Source organism: Erpetoichthys calabaricus, chromosome 6, assembly GCF_900747795.2.
Source record: "Erpetoichthys calabaricus chromosome 6, fErpCal1.3, whole genome shotgun sequence".
NCBI lineage: Eukaryota > Metazoa > Chordata > Cladistia > Polypteriformes > Polypteridae > Erpetoichthys > Erpetoichthys calabaricus.
The window spans coordinates 46531906-46551174 of record NC_041399.2 but is presented as its reverse complement, the minus strand read 5'-3'; the positions used below and the strand labels follow the sequence as shown (position 1 = coordinate 46551174).

The 19269-nt window shown below is 40.4% G+C and overlaps 1 protein-coding gene across 1 annotated transcript; it reads left to right on the top strand.

Annotated features, from left to right (window-relative positions):
- Nucleotides 1-12128: 12128 nt before the first annotated feature.
- LOC114653312 (cytochrome P450 7A1) lies at nucleotides 12129-18922 on the top strand. Its single transcript, XM_028803556.2, has 6 exons — nucleotides 12129-12332; nucleotides 13702-13942; nucleotides 15237-15847; nucleotides 16050-16180; nucleotides 16746-16924; nucleotides 18264-18922. Exons 1-6 carry the CDS (start codon nucleotides 12250-12252, stop codon nucleotides 18561-18563), a joined length of 1545 nt encoding a protein of 514 aa, XP_028659389.1. The 5' UTR covers nucleotides 12129-12249; the 3' UTR covers nucleotides 18564-18922.
- The last annotated feature ends 347 nt before the right edge of the window (nucleotides 18923-19269 follow it).

Below are 19269 nucleotides of genomic sequence, written 5' to 3'. Positions count from 1 at the left end.
GAACTTGAGTCTGGGTGCTCAGTTTTAATATTTGTCACTAAGAAGTGATATAACTCAAATATAATGTGTACGGAAGCCAGTAAATATTGCAATTTTTAATATTCATCAGTTGCTTTTTTGCTTCCATTGATAAATGAATGTTTAATTAGATGCTTTGGATTAATGTTTTAATTACTTTTTCATAATTAGTACACTGGAGTTGTCAATGTAGAGATGTTTCACAATGGAATACTGTATGCATGGGAGGCTATTCTTCAAAGCCAAAAGTGCTTGGTAGTAACAGTGAACCTTAGCAAGGATGCAGGTGCATTTTAATTTTACTCATTAAAAAATACATGTTCAATAATTTGAATTTGCTGTTGGTACAAACAAACACATTGGATGTGTGCATAATCAGAGAACTGTTGAAACAAAGGCATTTTTTTTGTTTTATTTCAACTACGCTGGTCTGACTGATGATCAGTACTTAAATAGCCATGTAATTATATGAAATTAACCAGGCCATAAGTTCAAGAAAATATAACATAACAAATACATCCATCCATCCATCCATCCATCCATTGTCTCCCGCTTATCCGAGGTCGGGTCGCGGGGGCAGCAGCTTGAGCAGAGATGTCCAGACTTCTCTCTCCCCGGCCACTTCTTCTAGCTCTTCCGGGAGAATCCCAAGGCGTTCCCAGGCCAGTCGAGAGACATAGTCCCTCCAGCGTGTCCTGGGTCTTCCCCGGGGCCTCCTCCCGGTTAGACGTGCCCGGAACACCTCACTAGGGAGGCATCCAGGAGGCATCCTGATCAGATGCCCGAGCCACCTCATCTGACTCCTCTCGATGCGGAGGAGCAGCGGCTCTACTCTGAGCCCCTCCCGGATGACTGAGCTTCTCACCCTATCTTTAAGGGAAAGCCCAGACACCCTGCGGAGGAAACTCATTTCAGCCGCTTGTATTCGCAATCTCGTTCTTTCAGTCACTACCCATAGCTCATGACCATAGGTGAGGGTAGGAACATAGATCGACTGGTAAATTGAGAGCTTCGCCTTGCGGCTCAGCTCCTTTTTCACCACGACAGACCGATGCAGCGCCCGCATTACTGCGGATGCCGCACCGATCCGCCTGTCGATCTCACGCTCCATTCATCCCTCACTCGTGAACAAGACCCCGAGATACTTGAACTCCTCCACTTGGGGCAGGATCTCGCTACCAGCCCTGAGAGGGCACTCCACCCTTTTTCATGGTCTCGGATTTGGAGGTGCTGATTCTCATCCCAGCCGCTTCACACTCGGCTGCGAGCCAATCCAGAGAGAGCCGAAGATCACGGCCTGATGAAGCAAACAGGACAACATCATCTGCAAAAAGCAGTGACCTAATCCTGAGTCCACCAAACTGGACCCCCTCAACGCCCTGGCTGCGCCTAGAAATTCTGTCCATAAAAGTTATGAACAGAATCGGTGACAAAGGGCAGCCCTGGCGGAGTCCAACTCTCACTGGAAACGGGTTCAACTTACTGCCGGCAATGCGGACCAGGCTCTGGCAACGATCGTACAGGGATCGAACAGCCCTTATCAAGGGGGCCGGTACCCCATACTCTCGGAGTACCCCCCACAGGATTCCCCAAGGGACACGGTCGAATGCCTTTTCCAAGTCCACAAAACACATGTAGACTGGTTGGGCAAACTCCCATGCACCCTCCAGGACCCTGCTAAGGATATAGAGCTGGTCCACCGTTCCGCGACCAGGACGAAAACCACACTGTTTGTCCTGAATCCGAGGCTCGACTATCCGACGGACCCCTGAATAGACTTTTCCAGGGAGGCTGAGGAGTGTGATCCCTCTGTAGTTGGAACACACCCTCCGATCCCCTTTCTTAAAGAGGGGGACCACCACCCCGGTCTGCCAATCCAGAGGCACTGTCCCTGATGTCCATGCGATGTTGCAGAGGCGTGTCAACCAAGACAGTCCTACAACATCCAGAGCCTTGAGGAACTCCAGGCGTATCTCATCCACCCCCGGGACCCTGGCACCAAGGTGTTTTTTGACCACCTCGGTGACCTCAGTCCCAGAGATGGGGGAGCCCACCTCTGAGTACCCAGGCTCTGCTTCTTCATTGGAAGGCATGTTAATGGGATTGAGCAGGTCTTCGAAGTACTCCCCCCACCGACCCACAATGTCCCGAGTCGAGGTCAGCAGCGCACCATCCCCACCATATACAGTGTTGACACTGCACTGCTTCCCCTTCCTGAGACGCCGGATGGTGGACCAGAATCTCCTCGAAGCCGTCCGAAAGTTGTTCTCCATGGCCTCCCCAAACTCCTCCCACGCCCGAGTTTTTGCCTCAGCAACCACCAAAGCCGCATTCCGCTTGGCCTGCTGGTACCTATCAGCTGCCTCCAGGGTCCCACAGGACAAAAGGGACCGGTAGGACTCCTTCTTCAGCTTGACGGCATCCTTCACCGCCGGTGTCCACCAATGGGTTTGGGGATTGCCGCCACGACAGGCACCGACCACCTTACGGTCACAGCTCCGGTCAGCTGCCTCAACAATAGAGGCACGGAACATGGCCCATTCGGACTCAATGTCCCCCACCTCCCTCGGGATGTAGTCGAAGTTCTGCCGGAGGTGGGAGTTGAAGCTACTTCTGACAGGGGGCTCTGCCAGACGTTCCCAGCAGACCCTCACAACACGTTTGGGCCTACCACGCCTGACCGGCATCCTCCCCCACCATCGAAGCCAACTCACCACCAGGTGGTGATCAGTTGACAGCTCCGCCCCTCTCTTCACCCGAGTGTCCAAGACATGTGGCCGCAAGTCCGACGACACGACCACAAAGTCGATCATCGAACTGAGGCCTAGGGTGTCCTGGTGCCAAGTGCACATATGAACACCCCTATGCTTGAACATGGTGTTCGTTATGGACAATCCGTGACGAGCAAAGAAGTCCAATAACAAAACACCGCTCGGGTTCAGATCGGGGGGGCCATTCCTCCCAATCACGCCCTTCCAGGTCTCACTGTCATTGCCCACATGAGCATTGAAGTCTCCCAGCAGAACGAGGGAGTCCCCAGAAGGTATGCCCTCTAGCACCCCCTCCAGGGACTCCAAAAAGGGTGGGTACTCCGAACTGCTGTTTGGTGCATACGCACAAACAACAGTTAGGACCCGTCCCCCCACCCGAAGGCGAAGGGAGGCTACCCTCTCGTCCACCGGGGTAAACCCCAATGTACAGGCTCCAAGTCGGGGGGCAATAAGTATACCCACACCCGCTCGGCGCCTCTCACCGGGGGCAACTCCAGAGTGGTACAGAGTCCAGCTCCTCTCAAGGAGATTGGTTCCAGAGTCCAAGCTGTGCGTCCAGGTGAGTCCGACTATATCTAGCTGGAACCTCTCAACTTCGCGCACTAGCTCAGGCTCCTTCCCCTTCAGAGAGGTGACATTCCATGTCCCAAGAGCCAGCTTCTGTAGCCGAGGATCGGACCGCCAAGGTCCCCGCCTTCGGCCACCTCCCAACTCACACTGCACCCGACCTCCTTGGCCCCTCCCATAGGTGGTGAGCCCATGGGAAGGGGGACCCACGTTGCCTCTTCGGGCTGTGCCCGGCCGAGCCCCATGGGTGCAGGCCCGGCCACCAGGCGCTCGCCATCGAGCCCCACCTCCAGGCCTGGCTCCAGAGTGGGGCCCCGGTGACCCGCATCCGGGCAAGGGAAAACGCCGTCCAAAATTGTTTTCCATCATAGGAGGATTGTTTAACCGCTCTTTGTCTCATCCCTCACCTAGGACCAGTTTGCCTTGGGTGGCCCTACCAGGGGCATAAAGCCCCGGACAACAGAACTCCTAGGATCATTGGGACACGCAAACCCCTCCGCCACGATAAGGTGGCGGTTAAAGGAGTATGTAACAAATACATACTATATGAAAATGTCAGAAGTAAATTGAACTATAATCTTGCACAGATTTAAAAGGACAAAATTTAAAAAAAGAAAATAATTATGGGAAATGGTTTCAGATGCTTGGAACATATAATTTTTATAATTTTAGAGGATAATTTCAAACTGTCTGCAAGTGTAATAAAAATTTCTAAGAAATCAAAAAGCATGCTCACATATCTGTAAAGGAACAATTATTTCCTATAGTGTGTTTATATCTGACAAAATGCATATGTAAATCAGTGTCCCCAACATACACGTTGTCCCCATGTAGTGGTCAATTCTAAGTGACTGTGTGTGTATGTATTCCATTGTCCCAGCTTTACATAAATACCTAAAAATGTCCACATAAGCCTGCATAAAGTCAATTTGTCCATGAATTTTATTTTGGGAATTTAAAATGCTCAGCATACCTAGAGTAAAGCTTTAATATTTGTCATTTGACAGGCTAGACTTAGCAGTCTTCAGAATGTGCTGTCCCCACAAAACATGATTCACTCATGTGTCCTCATTATGTAGTCTTTACAAGTGAGTTGGCGCCCTGCCTGGGATTTGTTTCTGCCTTGCACCCTGTGTTAGCTGGGATTGGCTCCAGCAGACCCCCGTGACCCTGTGTTAGGATATAGTGGGTTGGATGATGACTGACTGATGACTGAAAGTTGCAGTTTCTTTAAAATAAGCTCAATAAGAACATTTGGACACAGTTGTAAACCGTTTAGTGGTAAATTTCGCACATATATTAGGAAGTTTTTCTTATCACAGAGGTACATTTACACATGAAATAAATTCTCTGGTACCGTAGTTGAAAAATTAGTACTTCAAGACATTCAAAACTCGAATTGATGTTATTTTGGAGAAATTAGTTGGACCTGTTGGGCTGAATGGCCTGTTCTAGTCAAATTACTTTGATATTTCTAATAACAAAAAGGAGTGTGGGCTAAAAGGGCAATAAATTCCCCCTAGTGCAGGACATAAGACAAATGGTTGGTTCCAGTGATACTCCTTCTATAATATAACAATGGTACTATGGCCCTTTAACAGCAAAATTACGTTTGTGATCGCAGGCACACCACAAGCCAATGGGGGAGCCCTTTGTCTATATGAACATAGCCTCTAATCCGGAGAGAGAGTTCTGGGAGTGGGTGTACATATGACCCAGGGAGTGGTAATAGTCTGGGGTTTAAAAGGTCCTTCCAGAACTCTCCAGAGGACAGACTGTAATTGAGTATTTGAATCTAGGGACATTGTGTAGAAGGAGCTGGAGGTGACAGTGGTGTCACCTGGTGGTGGATAAGTGTAAATGGCCACCCATCTAATAGCCAAGGAGTCCAAATCCATTCCCCATTTCTGCTTTTAGTTTGGTATATCTCTTACTTTTTATTCATTAAATTTATGATATATGTAATATAACACCTTGGTATAAATTTACTTTGGTTTTCCTTGAGTCATTCTGGGTTTGAAAAACACTCAAGGGTGCCTCCTACAAGCCTCAGGGTACACCCATGTTCTGCTTTTCATTTTTAATAAATTTTCTGCCAATACCAATGCTTTTATTTTATTTTGCTTGTTATTACTTCTATCTTTTTCTTATGGATTCATTTTAGGACATTCTCCTTCCTTAGGTTTCTGAGAAGGAAGATAAAATGTTTTTGGAAGTTGAAGAAGGTGAGAGAAGAGGATGTTTTTGGTGGAAAGAGGAGAATGTCTTAAAATTGAATAATACTGTCTTCAGCGATGTTTCATACATTTTTTAATTCTCTTTTTCAAATGATGTTCATTCAAAACAATGACAACCCATAATTGTCAGTATAATATACCATAATTGCAGGCTAATTATCGAGAAATCAGGTTACCAGTGCAGGCTGTTATTGAGTTTATGTTCTTTTATGCTCCGGAAATTATGATGTGGGCTGAAGCTGAAAAACAGTTTACAGAACTTTGGAGTGAACAGCATTATTCCAAAGTCCTGTAAACTTTTTTCAGCTTCAATCCAAATCATAATTTCTGGAGCCTAACCAGAATATGTGTGACTGAGTGAAGACTCGGGTGGAACAGCAGTGTTGGGGTAGCAGACAACATCCCAGTTAGAGTAGGTCTGCACTAGAGATCTTCTTTAAGCTCTTACCTCTTTGGTGTGGATATGAATGTATTGAGTCTTAGGATAAAACCCCCCTGGTGCAGGATTTTTGCTGCGTAGCACCAAGAAAGAGGAAGTGAATAGAATGTTGGAAGAACGGAGAAGACTTTGGAAGATACAGGTTGAAGATAAATAGGAAGAAAACAGAATATATGAGGTTTAACAATGATCAGGATTCAGAAGTTAGCCTACAAGGAGAGCCATTGAAAAGAGTGGATACATTTAAATATCTAAGGTCAGTGTTAGCCCAAGATGAAAAATTAGATACAAAGATAACCCACAGAGTGTAGTGTGGAAAGAACAATTGGAAGAAGGTATCTGGTGATCAAAGAATTAAGGCTGAATGTTAAAGGTAAGGTTTTAAAGACAGTAGTATGACCAGCAATGATATATGGCAGTGAGACCTGGGCAGTAAAGGCAGAGCGGGATAAGAAGTTAGATGTATCAGAAAAGAGAATGTTGAGATGAATGTGTGGAGTTGCAAAAAAGAACAGAATAAGAAATGAAACAATCAGAGGTACAACAAAAGTGGGAGAGAGATCTAAGAAAGTACAAAAAAGTAGGTTGAAGTGGTATGGACATGTGATGAGAAGAGACACTGAATGCATGGGCAAAAGAGTGATGGGATCTATCTGTCTATCTGGAAGGAAATCTTTATTATACTTTAACTGAATATTACCTGCATTTACTGCATTTGAGACATTTCTAACGCAAATGTACTATAGCTTGTATATAACATGTATTGATATGAGTTCCCTTTGCTTATGTCCAAAGCATTGTTTTCAATATAAGGCTTCTAGGAGTGGAAGTCTGTGTTTAAAAAATTATATAGGTTGATCGCCAAAAAAAACTGCACACATGACAGAACCTCTGCCACGTGTCATCTGGAGAAACAGTAGTGTTGGCATGAAGTCAGATATAAATGCCTAATTGTTCTAACAATGATTTACCAATGGGTTCACATGAAGGAGAACTGTCTTGTTTTAATAAATGCCCTTGTACAACTGAGCATACTGAAGAATTCCTTTTAGTACTATCAATAATATTACTATACTATTTATTTTAAAAAAACATTTTAAACACTTTTTCTCTTCCCAGAGAAGATTATTCTCAATTTTCAGCTGCAAGCACCTTATCCTTTATACTTTTGTCTGGAATTAGTATCATGGTCATTGATTGCCACAACAGGATTACCAGACTGCACTGAACCTTAAAACCTGAATTCTACTTAAGGAGTCTGTCTGATAGGACTGCTATTGCCCTATTCTAATAGTTTATCCACCTAAATTTCATTTTCTGCTGTCTGTATAGATCCTTACTGTCATAGAGAGAGGCAACAATTTTTTTTTATTAGTGAGGACCAGGAGATAAGCATAGTCAAGTATCAGACCAAAGATGCGACCAATAAGTCTTATAGCACTGTTGATGAAGTCTAAACACCAAAGAAAACAAGTCTTAGAGCCACAAAGAAATGTCAAGAAACCAAATAAATTTAAAATTGCTAACCAAACACGCAGAAAAATAATAATGTCATGTGTGTACTGGACTTTACTGTAAATGGCTGCTCCAATGTCACCACATGCAGTGTAAATCTGAGAAAGGTTACCATGATAGCAACCAAAGCGAAAGTACACAACAAAAGAAAATGTCAAGTGGTATAACAGTAAATAAAATTTCAAGCCTTTACAGAGACCTTCTAGGATAAATCTAATGTGTCTGCTGAATTCATTGTGTAAGAAAACTCCAACTGGATGTAAAACTTTAGAGGAAATGGCTTTAGAATAATTATTTAAAAATAAAGAAAACAACTAAATCCTGCTGGAGAGAAACATTGAAGCCATGCCTTTCATTGATTAGGATGTCTTGCTTGGGAATATCTCTTGATAAATTCACTCCTGAAAATATTGGTTCTTGAATGGCACTAAATGGTTCTGCACTGAGTTCCACACATCTCCATTGCTTGGCAAAGCACCGTTTCATTCAGTGTTATGGCAGATGAAGTTTAATGTAAGTAAATGTAAAGTATTACATGTAGGAAGTAAAAATATTAGGTTTGAAAATGGGACATCTGAAAATCAAAAGTACCCCTTATGAGAAGAATTTAGGAGTCATAGTGAACTCAACACTATCAACTTCCCGACAGTGTTCAGAAGCCATTAAGAAGGCTAACAGAATGTTAGGTTATATAGCGCCTTGATGTGTGGAGTACAAGTCCAAGGACGTTCTGCTCAAGCTTTATAATGCACTGGTGAGGCCTCATCTGGAGTCCTGTGTGCAGTTTTGGTCTCCAGGCTACAGAAAGGACATAGCAGCACAAGAAAATGTCCAGAGAAGAACAACTAGGCTGACTCCAGGGCTACAGGGGATGAATTATGAGGAAAGATTAAAAGAGCTGAGCCTTTTCAGTTTAAGCAAACATGATTGAAGTGTTTAAAATTATGAAGGGAATTAGTACAGTGGACCGAGACTGTTATTTTAAAATGAGTTCATCAAGAACATGGAGACATAGTTGGAAACTTGTTAAATGTAAGTTTCGGATAAACATTAAGAAGTTTTTTTTTACACAGAGACCCATAGATACTTGAAACAAGCTACCAAGTAGTGTGGTGGACAGTAAGACTTTAGAAACTTTCAAAACTTGACTTGATGTTTTTTAGAAGAATTAAGTGGATAGGACTGGCGAGCTTTGTTGGAGTGAATGGCCTGTTCTCGTCTAGATTGTTCTGATGTTCTATAAAAGAAAACATGAACATAGCCCTTGTTATTATAGGTAGCAGGAGTCCTTTTAAAATCAGGAACACAGTGATATTTCACATATCTGTTATCTCTTCATGGTTATTTACTTTATGGTGCCTGTTGCAGATCTAAATAAATAAATGTTTTTTTCTGAAAGCATCATTTGAGTGGTTTTCCTATGGCATCACGCTGAAGAACCACTCTGGTACCTTTATTTTTAAGAGTGAACAAATTAGAGAATTTTAATGACAAGTACATTTAATAATTGGCTTTAATATTCTTAAATATAGATTTAAATTTGTAAATCGCTACCTTCTACCTTGCAGTAAAATATTCTGAATAGCAAATCACCAAAAATAAAGCTGAGGCACACCACAGGGACCTGTGTTAGGTTAAAACAACTTATTAAATCAGTAGAAATTCAAAGAATCACCTTGACCTTGAAAAATGATATTCTTAAAACTCTCCCCGTTGCAATACATTGAGGAAGTCACATACAACTTGGGCAAGCACAGAAGAAGCAAAAAACAAAAAAATGTAAAAAAAAAAGTATTTTTCTTTAAAGAGAAATTATAAATATACAGTTTTTGAAATGGAAAGAAAAACAGTTAGAGCAAAGCCGTCCAACTGGATGTGTACTGACAGAAAATGTGATCAGATGTAATTACTAATATTTGGGCATGAGTTTGCCAGTCTTTATTTATTCAGCAGTTTTCTCAATCCTCTTTTTCTTCTCCGGTTGACTTAAAACATCTTCTTAAATGTCATAATACTTTTCCTTAATGGGCTGTCAAGGGCCTAAATCCTATTTGATTCCAGCATAGAGTGTTAATGCACTGTTTGTCTAATCCTATGGCGTAGCAATGGATTGTGCAGATTGTGCAAAGTACCAGGGCCTATGAGCTTGGGCGGCCCACTTGGGGCAGTATAGTTTAAAAAAAAAACAATTTTAATAACTTAACTAAAACAACGGTTTCAGAGTGTCGATACAGTGGCTTCAACGTTCAGTGTCTTGTTACCATTAACTCTGACCTCGATGGCTGTCGACAAATTGTATTGTGCTGCCAATCTTCTCATTGAACACCATAGTACTGACGTTTCGCCTGCGTTTTCCGCTCAATTGTTGTCATTTCGTGCATGTTTTCAATCCATCCTGTGAACCAAGTCGACTGTTTTCGAAGTAGCTGAACTGTTGCTGCTAGATCACTGTGCACTATCGTCTACTTTCAGTGACGTTTGCACGGCTTATATATTACTGCTGACCATATCAGTGTTGCTGCGTGTGAATGATCGTTCTCCGAGTTAAAACTCATCAAATACTGTATGACCTCAGAAGCACCATGTAACAAGACAAACTCAATGGCTTGGTTGTACTCTCAATCGAAAACGACCGTACCTGACAACCTGATGTGTTAAACATTGTCGAGACTTTTGCGCAGGAGACGGGATGGCACGCAAGCAAGAATTTTAAGGTACTAGTGATATTATAAGTAATATGATTTGTGAGTTGTCAGTCTGTTCCATTTTTGTAAGCTTTAACAGTTTAACATATCTGTAATCTGTTTTATTGTGTACCTTAGTATTGCTTAAGTGCATTAGTGTCACTACTGTGAGGAATTGTGACCACTTTATGATGTCCATTTTCTCAGAACTTGTGTTAAAACAGGTCGATTGTGAAGTAATATCTTGTCAGCCGGTGTTGTTGTTTTATTTCGTTACAAATTAACATTGCTTCATTTTATAGCACAGAACAGTTTCAAGTTTCTAGCTTCCGTTACATTTAATTCATGTTCCTTCACAAAGTTGTTTTAGAAAAGTAAGCGGGTCCACATTTTATATATATTTATGTTCTACTACTTCTACTACCACCCACACCTCCCACAATTTATTTTATTTTTGATAACTTACAGCAGATGTAATAAAGCTATTAAAAAAAGTTATTACAAATTCCATTTACAGAGGTGGATTGTTTGCCACCAGAGTGTGATCTGATATTGACATGATCGCGGATGCCACTGCCCAGCCGGCCCCTAGGATCTAGCTGCAAATGAATTACAAACTGTTAAGCTAGACAGGAGGGGCCCACCTCAGGGCGCTGCACAGGGGCGTTCAGCGAGCTAGCTACACCACTGCTCTGATCCTTGATTTTTCACCAGTTCTAAGTAGTTACAGGTGCCTATTATGGTCCTTGATTTGTACAAAGCGGAAGGACACATGAGGATCAATGCTAACCATTGGAGAATGGATAAAAGCTTTTCTTGCATAACAGCTCTGATTAAATCCAAAAGAACACTGACAGCGAATAGTTAATCATTAAACCGATTTAGCTACATGGCAGAGGTAAGCAGCTGATCTAATTCACAGCAATTTAAGTTAGTTTGGGTTACTTGCTAGTTACAGTATTTGAATGTAAGCTAAATAGAAACCACTGTGATGTTACCCTGCTTTGTAAGCAGCAAGGTAAGAGTATAGCATTCCAGACTGCTGTGAACAAATGGCAGACCCTCTTCATCCCCGAGTGTTGATTCTCCACTTGGGGTTATTGAATACCAGATTCAAAACTCACCTACACCTGGCTGCCTTTCGTAATTTCTGGTAGGGTATTTATAAATATTTTGGAATGCTATCTTGTGGTTTACTTCACACAGTCAGTGAGGAGGTGCTGTCGCTGCTCGGTGCTTGGCCTGTATGTACCACAGGATAACATTTTGTCCCTGAACATCTCCACACTATGAAGCTGCACCCAATTCCTAACCACTGGAGCCCAGTTGATGACCAATTAATTTGCTCTGTGGTTCTAACACTTGATCCTGTGCCCTTGTTTTGCGCTGATTTCCTACCATTGCACTTATATACTGCACAACAAACACACACAGCAAGATTTGTTTTTCCACTTTGTTTAAGCATCCAAGTATGTGGCTGTTACCCAGTTGTGCTTGTATGATTTTATCTATCCGAGTTCTCATTCAAGCAGACTTCTTTACAGGAAAAAATGATTCAGAATGACAGAAACATTAATTGAGGATTAAGTCATCCTGTGTAGTTTCCTTGATTTCATGCTGTATATTGTTAAAGGAAAACATAATCATACCAATACTCATCTTTCCATGTCAATTATTTTGAGGAGAATGTCTACACCTTAATAACCTTGAATATGTTTTCGACTCTGTAACCTTGTGATTACCTCAAAGCTGCTTTTGTGTCAGAAACCATGGACCTAGATCAAGGACAAAGCTGTTATCCAGTGACCTGTCCTACTTTTTAGTTTCCTAGAGCTCTGAAGCAAATCATCATAAAGGGGTGTTCCACTTTATGGCTTCTAGCCTTCTGATGATAAACCACATAGTTAATGATGTAACAGTGAAGCAAAGTATATAAAAAGAGCCCAAACCACATTGTCATCTTTGCATTCTTACTAAAATTTTGCAGAGGTACATTTCTGGGCTAGCAGGGAATAAAAATGTTCCTGAGTGCTGCTTTGATCTGGGGCATTGTAGTTTGCTTCTGCTGTTGTCTTTGGCTTATCTTGGGGATTCGGCGACGGTAAGAAATTCTCTACATTGTAATATTGTGAAGCATTTGTCATTTTTTTAGCCACCCTGGAGGAAGATAAAGACATAACTGGTATTTAAGCCAATATATTGATTTATTTTAACAAAAAGACTTGCACAGCTTTGGCATTTTAAACTTACTGAAGTTTAACTGCAGTAGGGATTTACTTTAAGAAAAACAAGTTATTTTTAAGATTTTAGCAAAATATGATTTGTGTTTGTGTAAATAACCTTGTGCATTGTAAAAGCAGTCAATTTCAATACATTGCAAAACATGTAAGTGTATTTAAAAAAATAGTAAAATGCTCTTATGAAAAAACATTTCTGATTGTCATTAGTTTTGTTGGAAACAATGAAGTACAACATTATTTCATGTGAAATTTGCCCTGTTTTCTGAGGTCATCTGAAAACAACTTGTTTTTTTACAGTAATACATAGTTTTACATGTGAATGTGATTTATTATCAGACAGCCATTCAGGTATTGTATATACAGAGCTTACTAATTATGTGAATCCCATCCATCCATCCGTTTTCTGTACCCATTTATCTTGAACAGGATAGCAGGGAAGCTGAAGCCTATCCCAGCAGGCATTGGGTGCAAGGCAGGAACAATCCCTGGACAGTCCATCACAGGGGGAACACACACTCACACACCCATACATCAGGGACATACATTTACAAACTGACAGATTTGTATTATTTTATATTAAAATGATAAAAAAGGATTTATTGAATTCTCCACACGTCTTATTTTTATATATACTATATAAGAATCCAAATACATTTGCCAACTTATTTTTTTGCAATAAATGTCTGTTAAGGTAAAGAAAGAATTGTTTTATTAAGCCACCTTTCAGATCACTTTGATTAGATTTCTCTCATTAAGATGTCATGAAAATCCCTTAAATGTTTCTACATGTAGCAGAAGTATTATCTTTAATCCAAAAAGATGTTACTATTTGGCATCTTCAGGCATGCCCCAGTATGAAATCACAATCAAAAATGTGTAAACTGACTTGAGTGTACTCCAGATATGATTTTGGAGACATCTGGACAAGATCTGCTACTACAAGTACAAATATTAAAAAAAAGAAATCCTACATAATACACTAAAAACAGATCTGTTTGCTTTAGACTTAAAGTCAATATGAAAACAACATATTTTCATTGCAGTATAAGGATCTCTACTTTGTGCTGTTATCTTGAAGACATTTTGCCATGTGCATCTGGTGTTGCATAAATGATGCCTTATTTACCAAGCCCTATGGTGGAATGTAGAATAGTCAAAAAAATATTTGTACCGCATATTACTGAAGACTCTGCAATAACATGCTTCTGTTATTTTCTTTATGTTTTTCAGACGTCCAGGTGAGCCACAGGTAGAAAATGGAATAATTCCATACCTAGGCTGTGCCCTTCAGTTTGGTGCCAACCCACTGGAGTTCCTCCGCGCACGGCAAAAAAAATATGGTCATATTTTCACTTGTAAAATTGCTGGACAATACGTCCATTTTCTCACTGATCCTTTCTCCTATCATTCTGTGATTCGCCAAGGCAGGCATTTTGACTGGAAGAAGTTTCATTTTTCAACATCTGCAAAGGTAATAATAGATTATATTAAAGTACAGGTAAACAAAAAGTTGTAAGACATAATTTAGGAGAAACCCCCCCCCCCCCCCCCCTTAATTTTTCAATTTTTTTCACAGTCAGGGTAAAAGGTCACTGTGACAACACAGGGGTTATTAAAGGAGAGTTGGCAGGCTGGTTTGGAGATATAGCGGGTACAACATTGATACTGTATATAGCAAGTCTGCGTAATTGTGCTTTACAAGACAAAATACAACTACCCTAGAAGGGAAAATGTATACTGTGCCTCTGTCTCTTGTTTTCTTCACTACCATCACATCTGCCCAGAAGTGTGAATCGGAGCAAAAAAAAAGATGCTACCAAACGTCCTGGTGAGAGGTCCTAGCCTGCTTGCCATATTGAAGAAAAGCATGTACCACGACTATCTTCAGAGTTTATGACAGGGATGACACCATCATCTTTATGGCTTAAGGCACACACACTGATTAACTCATTCTTTTTAAAAGAAAATAATGCACTGATTAGCACTTTTGCCTCACATTGCTAAGATTTCAATCCCAGCTTAACAAATGTCTGTGTCTCCAAATGGTCCAGTTCTTACCACATTCCAAAGATATCTGAATTTAATTTATTCTTATTAAGCACTTCTCATTATGGGTCCAGTGCACTCTTTGCTAATAATAAATATACAGACTACAACAAAGAGTTCTATGCAGCAAAAGTGCAAAGGTTATTTGATTCTTTAAAGCACCTTGGGGGCAGTAAGTGTGAGGGCACCATTGGTGAATCCATCTAGGGTTGCTTTGTGCCTTGTACCTGAGCCTGTGAATTGAAATAACTAGATTTATTAATATGTGTATTTTAAAGGGCATTATAGTTTAATGTGAAAAATATATTAAATTTCCTTTTTTAAGAGGATTTGTATATATTTTTAGATGTAGACTATCATCTGCCCTCACATACAGGGTTGGCTCCTTCTTTAGCCTGAATGCCACTAAGACAGAGCCCAGGTGCCCACTATTCTAAGAGACCTGGTCATAAGAGTGAATGGGTGGATGAGTAGACAGATAACTGGATTAATAGATGGAGGGATGTAGAAGATTATTCTCATTGCTTTTATAAAGGTCCTTTAAGATATTTATTGAGGATGGTGAAAAAATACCACAGAAATCATTTATTTAAACTGATGGGTACCCATCTTCCAGAGATGTTATTTACTCGAGTAATTGTTTATTAGAGTAAAATAGTTGTGGATTTAGAATAACTGACAATTTCACGCGTGCTTCTCTGTGTCTTTTTATCTATTAGGCCTTTGGACATGGAAACATGGATCCCAGTCATGGATACACAACTGAAAATCTGCACCAGACTTTTATTAAGACGCTTCAAGGAGAGTCTTTGTCAGCCCTCACTGAAACTATGATGGAGAATCTCCAATTTGTCATGTTGCACTTCAACACACTGACCATCAGTTCTACCAACTGGACCACAGATGGACTCTTTGCATTCTGCTACCGGGTGATGTTTGAGTCCGGCTACCTAACTTTGTTTGGCAAAGAATTAAACTCTCAAGAGGACAAAACCATTGCCAGAATAGAAGCCCAGAGGGCCCTGGTCTTAAATGTCCTGGAGAACTTCAAAGAATTTGACAAGATATTTCCAGCCCTGGTAGCGGGACTTCCTATTCACGTCTTTAAGAGTGCTCACAGCGCTAGGGAGAATCTAGCAAAGGTGCTGCTTCATGAAAACCTCAGTAAAAGGCAGAATGTGTCTGATCTCATTTCCCTGAGAATGTTCCTCAATGACACTTTATCGACTTTCGATGACATAAACAAAGCTCGTACCCACGTGGCCCTGCTGTGGGCATCACAGGCCAATACCCTCCCAGCAGCCTTTTGGAGTTTGTTTTATCTGATCAGGTAAGGCAACATTAAGACACAGAAGCTGATCTAAATGAGTGTGTTTGCAAAACATTATTAATCATTTGTTGAAAAATAACAATATAAAAGTACCATGATTCATCAGTTTATTTTCTGGAGTTTTCTTTACATCATCAAACAAACATCATTTAAGAAAAACAAATCTCAACTTTTTAACGTTTAAATGTGTTTCTTGTCACAGATGCCCAGAGGGAATGAAAGCAGCTAAAGAAGAAGTGAGGAAAACACTAGAAAACTCCAACCAAAAAGCCAACTTAGATGGCAGTCAGATCACCTTAACAAAGGATCAGTTGGACAACATGCCTGTCTTAAGTAAGATTACAAATGCGTGCATTTTTAAAATATCATTATTGAAGCACTTGCTTCCCACAAGCCATGCCAAGGTTGTTTGAGAATCAAGGTAGTCCTACCCTGACCGCTCCCTCTTGTAGCACCCAAGGACCCCAAAAGGGTTGCACTACCGGAGCCTGGTTCCCATGAACCCCTGTGGGTGTCCAAGCTGGGACACCTCCAGCCGACCACTGCCACCTAACATGTGGGGGATGGAACAGCTTCTGGCCTCAGGTTTCTGCTCGTTCATCCCATGGTACCTTCCATCTTGGTAGATCATGTCGCCTTCCAGCTGGGATGCCTTCCACCCTCCATGGCACTCACAGATGGTATTAATTAAATAAAGGTTACTTGTTTGTCATTTTGCAAATTTCCCACTTGGGACAATAAAAATGAATTGAATTGAATTGAGGCAGGATCCTTGAGTTTCAAAATGTTATTGATATTTTAGTAGTAATTTGTAATATGTTAATAAGTTTAATAAATAAATAGTTAAACTTCTTGAATACATAAAACACACTTCTTTTCAACCTTTGTGATTTTGCAGATAGCATCATTAAGGAATCCATGCGTCTCTCTAGTGCTTCGCTCAACATCAGAGTGGCCAAGAATGATTTTGCTTTGCACTTGGATAACAACAAGTCTTACAACATTCGAAAAGATGATGTGATAGCCTTGTACCCTCAGCTCCTTCATTATGATTCTGAAATTTATGAAGATCCCCTGGTAAGTAAAACATACCCAGAAATCACACAGTAAAATCAGCTTGACACTAATTCTGTGTTAAAACAGTATTGATTGCTGGGCATATTGACACCACATTCATATTACTAAACTTGGTTAGTCCATTATATGGCTGTAAGAGAGCAGAATATATTGCAACAGCAACAGGCCCATCTGGGGTGCCAGTTTATCATAGGGCACAATCCCCAAAATAATTTTTGAAAATCATTAATTCAAGATTAAAAACAAGAAAACTTATCTTGAATGTAATTTCACTGTAAGTTTGAAGTTGTACCAATGAAAAAGGGTTAATTTAGATTCTTTAACTCTTTTATCATTGAACCTGTGCTCTGTAAAGAACACTACACAGAAATAAATCACACAAAATTGACTTTGCCCCAGGATTCATGAATAAATCTGTGGAAACTGGAAGAGCAGGCATAATAACCTAAAGCATTGCATTGGAAACCATGTGGTTACTGGTTCAAAGCTCATGTGTGCCTTTCTTGGTCTCCCTGTGCTCTAAATTAACACACTATAACATGACATTTTATAGGTCAGAAGGAAGGCCATTTTTCAAAGTAGTCAATATAAAGAATACTACAAGATTATTCAATGGCCTGTTGTCTCTTACAAAGTTTGTTCCTGCTGCGAAAAGGAAATAGAACCAGGCCAAATGAAGGGTTGGGGCCCCCCAAGGAGATCCCCTTAAAATATTAACAATACTAAGTAGATACAAGAATGAAATGAAAACATAAATAAAGGCATTCTGGGATCATTTATTGATGTGGATTTTAATAATTTCTGCTCTCAGTATTGCTCCAGCAGATGAATAAATGCTGACTTCCAGTCACGTTGTTTCTTATATAGTGTGGTGACTGTAAGGGGCAGATCAGAAGTGACGCCACTGAAGGAGGGTTCCTTCTCTACTCTAGGGCCTCATACAAAGCTGATTCCCCAGTTTGCCCCATGAGCAGAGCTTCCCACATAATTCTGTAGCGCTTCTGTGTGACACTGTGTTATGCAGCAGAGCATGAATAGTAGGATGGAAGATCATTTAGTACATGACAAATAAGAGGGAAACCATCTTTTAAGATCCATGAGAGCAGATTAACAGAGCAGTAGAAGGAGGAGCTGTACAGTTGGACGAAATGATCAGTTCTAGGAACTGCTAATTAAAAAGCTTCCATACTGATAAAGCTTCACAGACAAGCCAAGGATGAAACAGGTTTAGCTTCCTAACTACAAAGCACCTTGGGATAGCGTTCACTGTAGAGAGGTCCTTTAGGTCCAAAGGAGATTGGCAGATCTGTTAAAAATGTTCATATATTTTGATCTGCAGATTTTTAAGTACAACCGATTCCTGGATGAAAATGGACAAGAGAAGATGACTTTTGAAAGGAATGGTCGAAAACTAAGATATTACCACTTGGCTTTTGGCTCTGGAGTCACAAAATGCCCTGGACGCTTCTTTGCCATGCATGAAATCAAACAGTTTTTATTTCTTTTGCTCTCCTATTTTGAAATGGAACTTTTAGATAAAGATGTGAAAATTCCACCATTGGACCAGTCAAGAGCAGGACTTGGTGTTTTACAGCCTATCTATGATGTTGACTTTAGGTATAAATTAAGATCTTTCTAAAAAATATTTATGTTTACAAAATGGACAATGCATGGGTCAGATGACTGAAGGGCACCTTTGACTGCTCTACATTAAGCCTTTAAATTGCATAGTCAAATTAGTGTATATATTTCACTCATTTTATTTTTTTCTGTAAAATAATGATATATATCGAAGTTTTGTACAGAACTGTGTTTATGCATGTTGAGCTCATAATAGAATATGTGAATTCCATAATGAGCCGTGTAAAGGTGGTTGTAAGTAAATTGTAAAGTTTTGTATGTACACTGAATTTATACATTGTATACAATTTGTAAAATATATTAAAACATTTCCTTGCAATTTCTAAAACTATGTAATTAAATTTTTCATTAAGCCTTTTTTGTGCTCAGTGAAAGTATGTTAAGCAAACTGACAATTTAGCAGGTATCAAATTTTTACACTGCCAAAAATACTGGAGATATTAAAAAAACTCAAAACTGACTTTCTGTTTTGTAACGTTTCCCATACACCACCATTCTGAGTAACAGATTGCTACCACATGTTGCTTATTCAAGTAATCTGATATAAAACATTTTCTTTATTACTTGTTGGAAAGAGGTTAGAAAAATGAAAATCTAAATATTTTCACAGAGGTAAGTAAGCAAGGACCATATGAACAGGAAAAGTAAGAAAAAAAACGTACGTCTCAGACAAAAACACATCTTTAAACTGTAGGAGGTGAAAT

Coding starts and splice junctions, on each gene's coding strand:
- LOC114653312 (XM_028803556.2), top strand. CDS start 12,250: ATGTTCCTGAGTGCTGCTTTGATCTGGGGCATTGTAGTTTGCTTCTGC. Junction 15,848..16,049: donor AGTTTGTTTTATCTGATCAG/GTAAGGCAACAT, acceptor TTCTTGTCACAG/ATGCCCAGAGGGAATGAAAG. Junction 16,181..16,745: donor GGACAACATGCCTGTCTTAA/GTAAGATTACAA, acceptor GTGATTTTGCAG/ATAGCATCATTAAGGAATCC.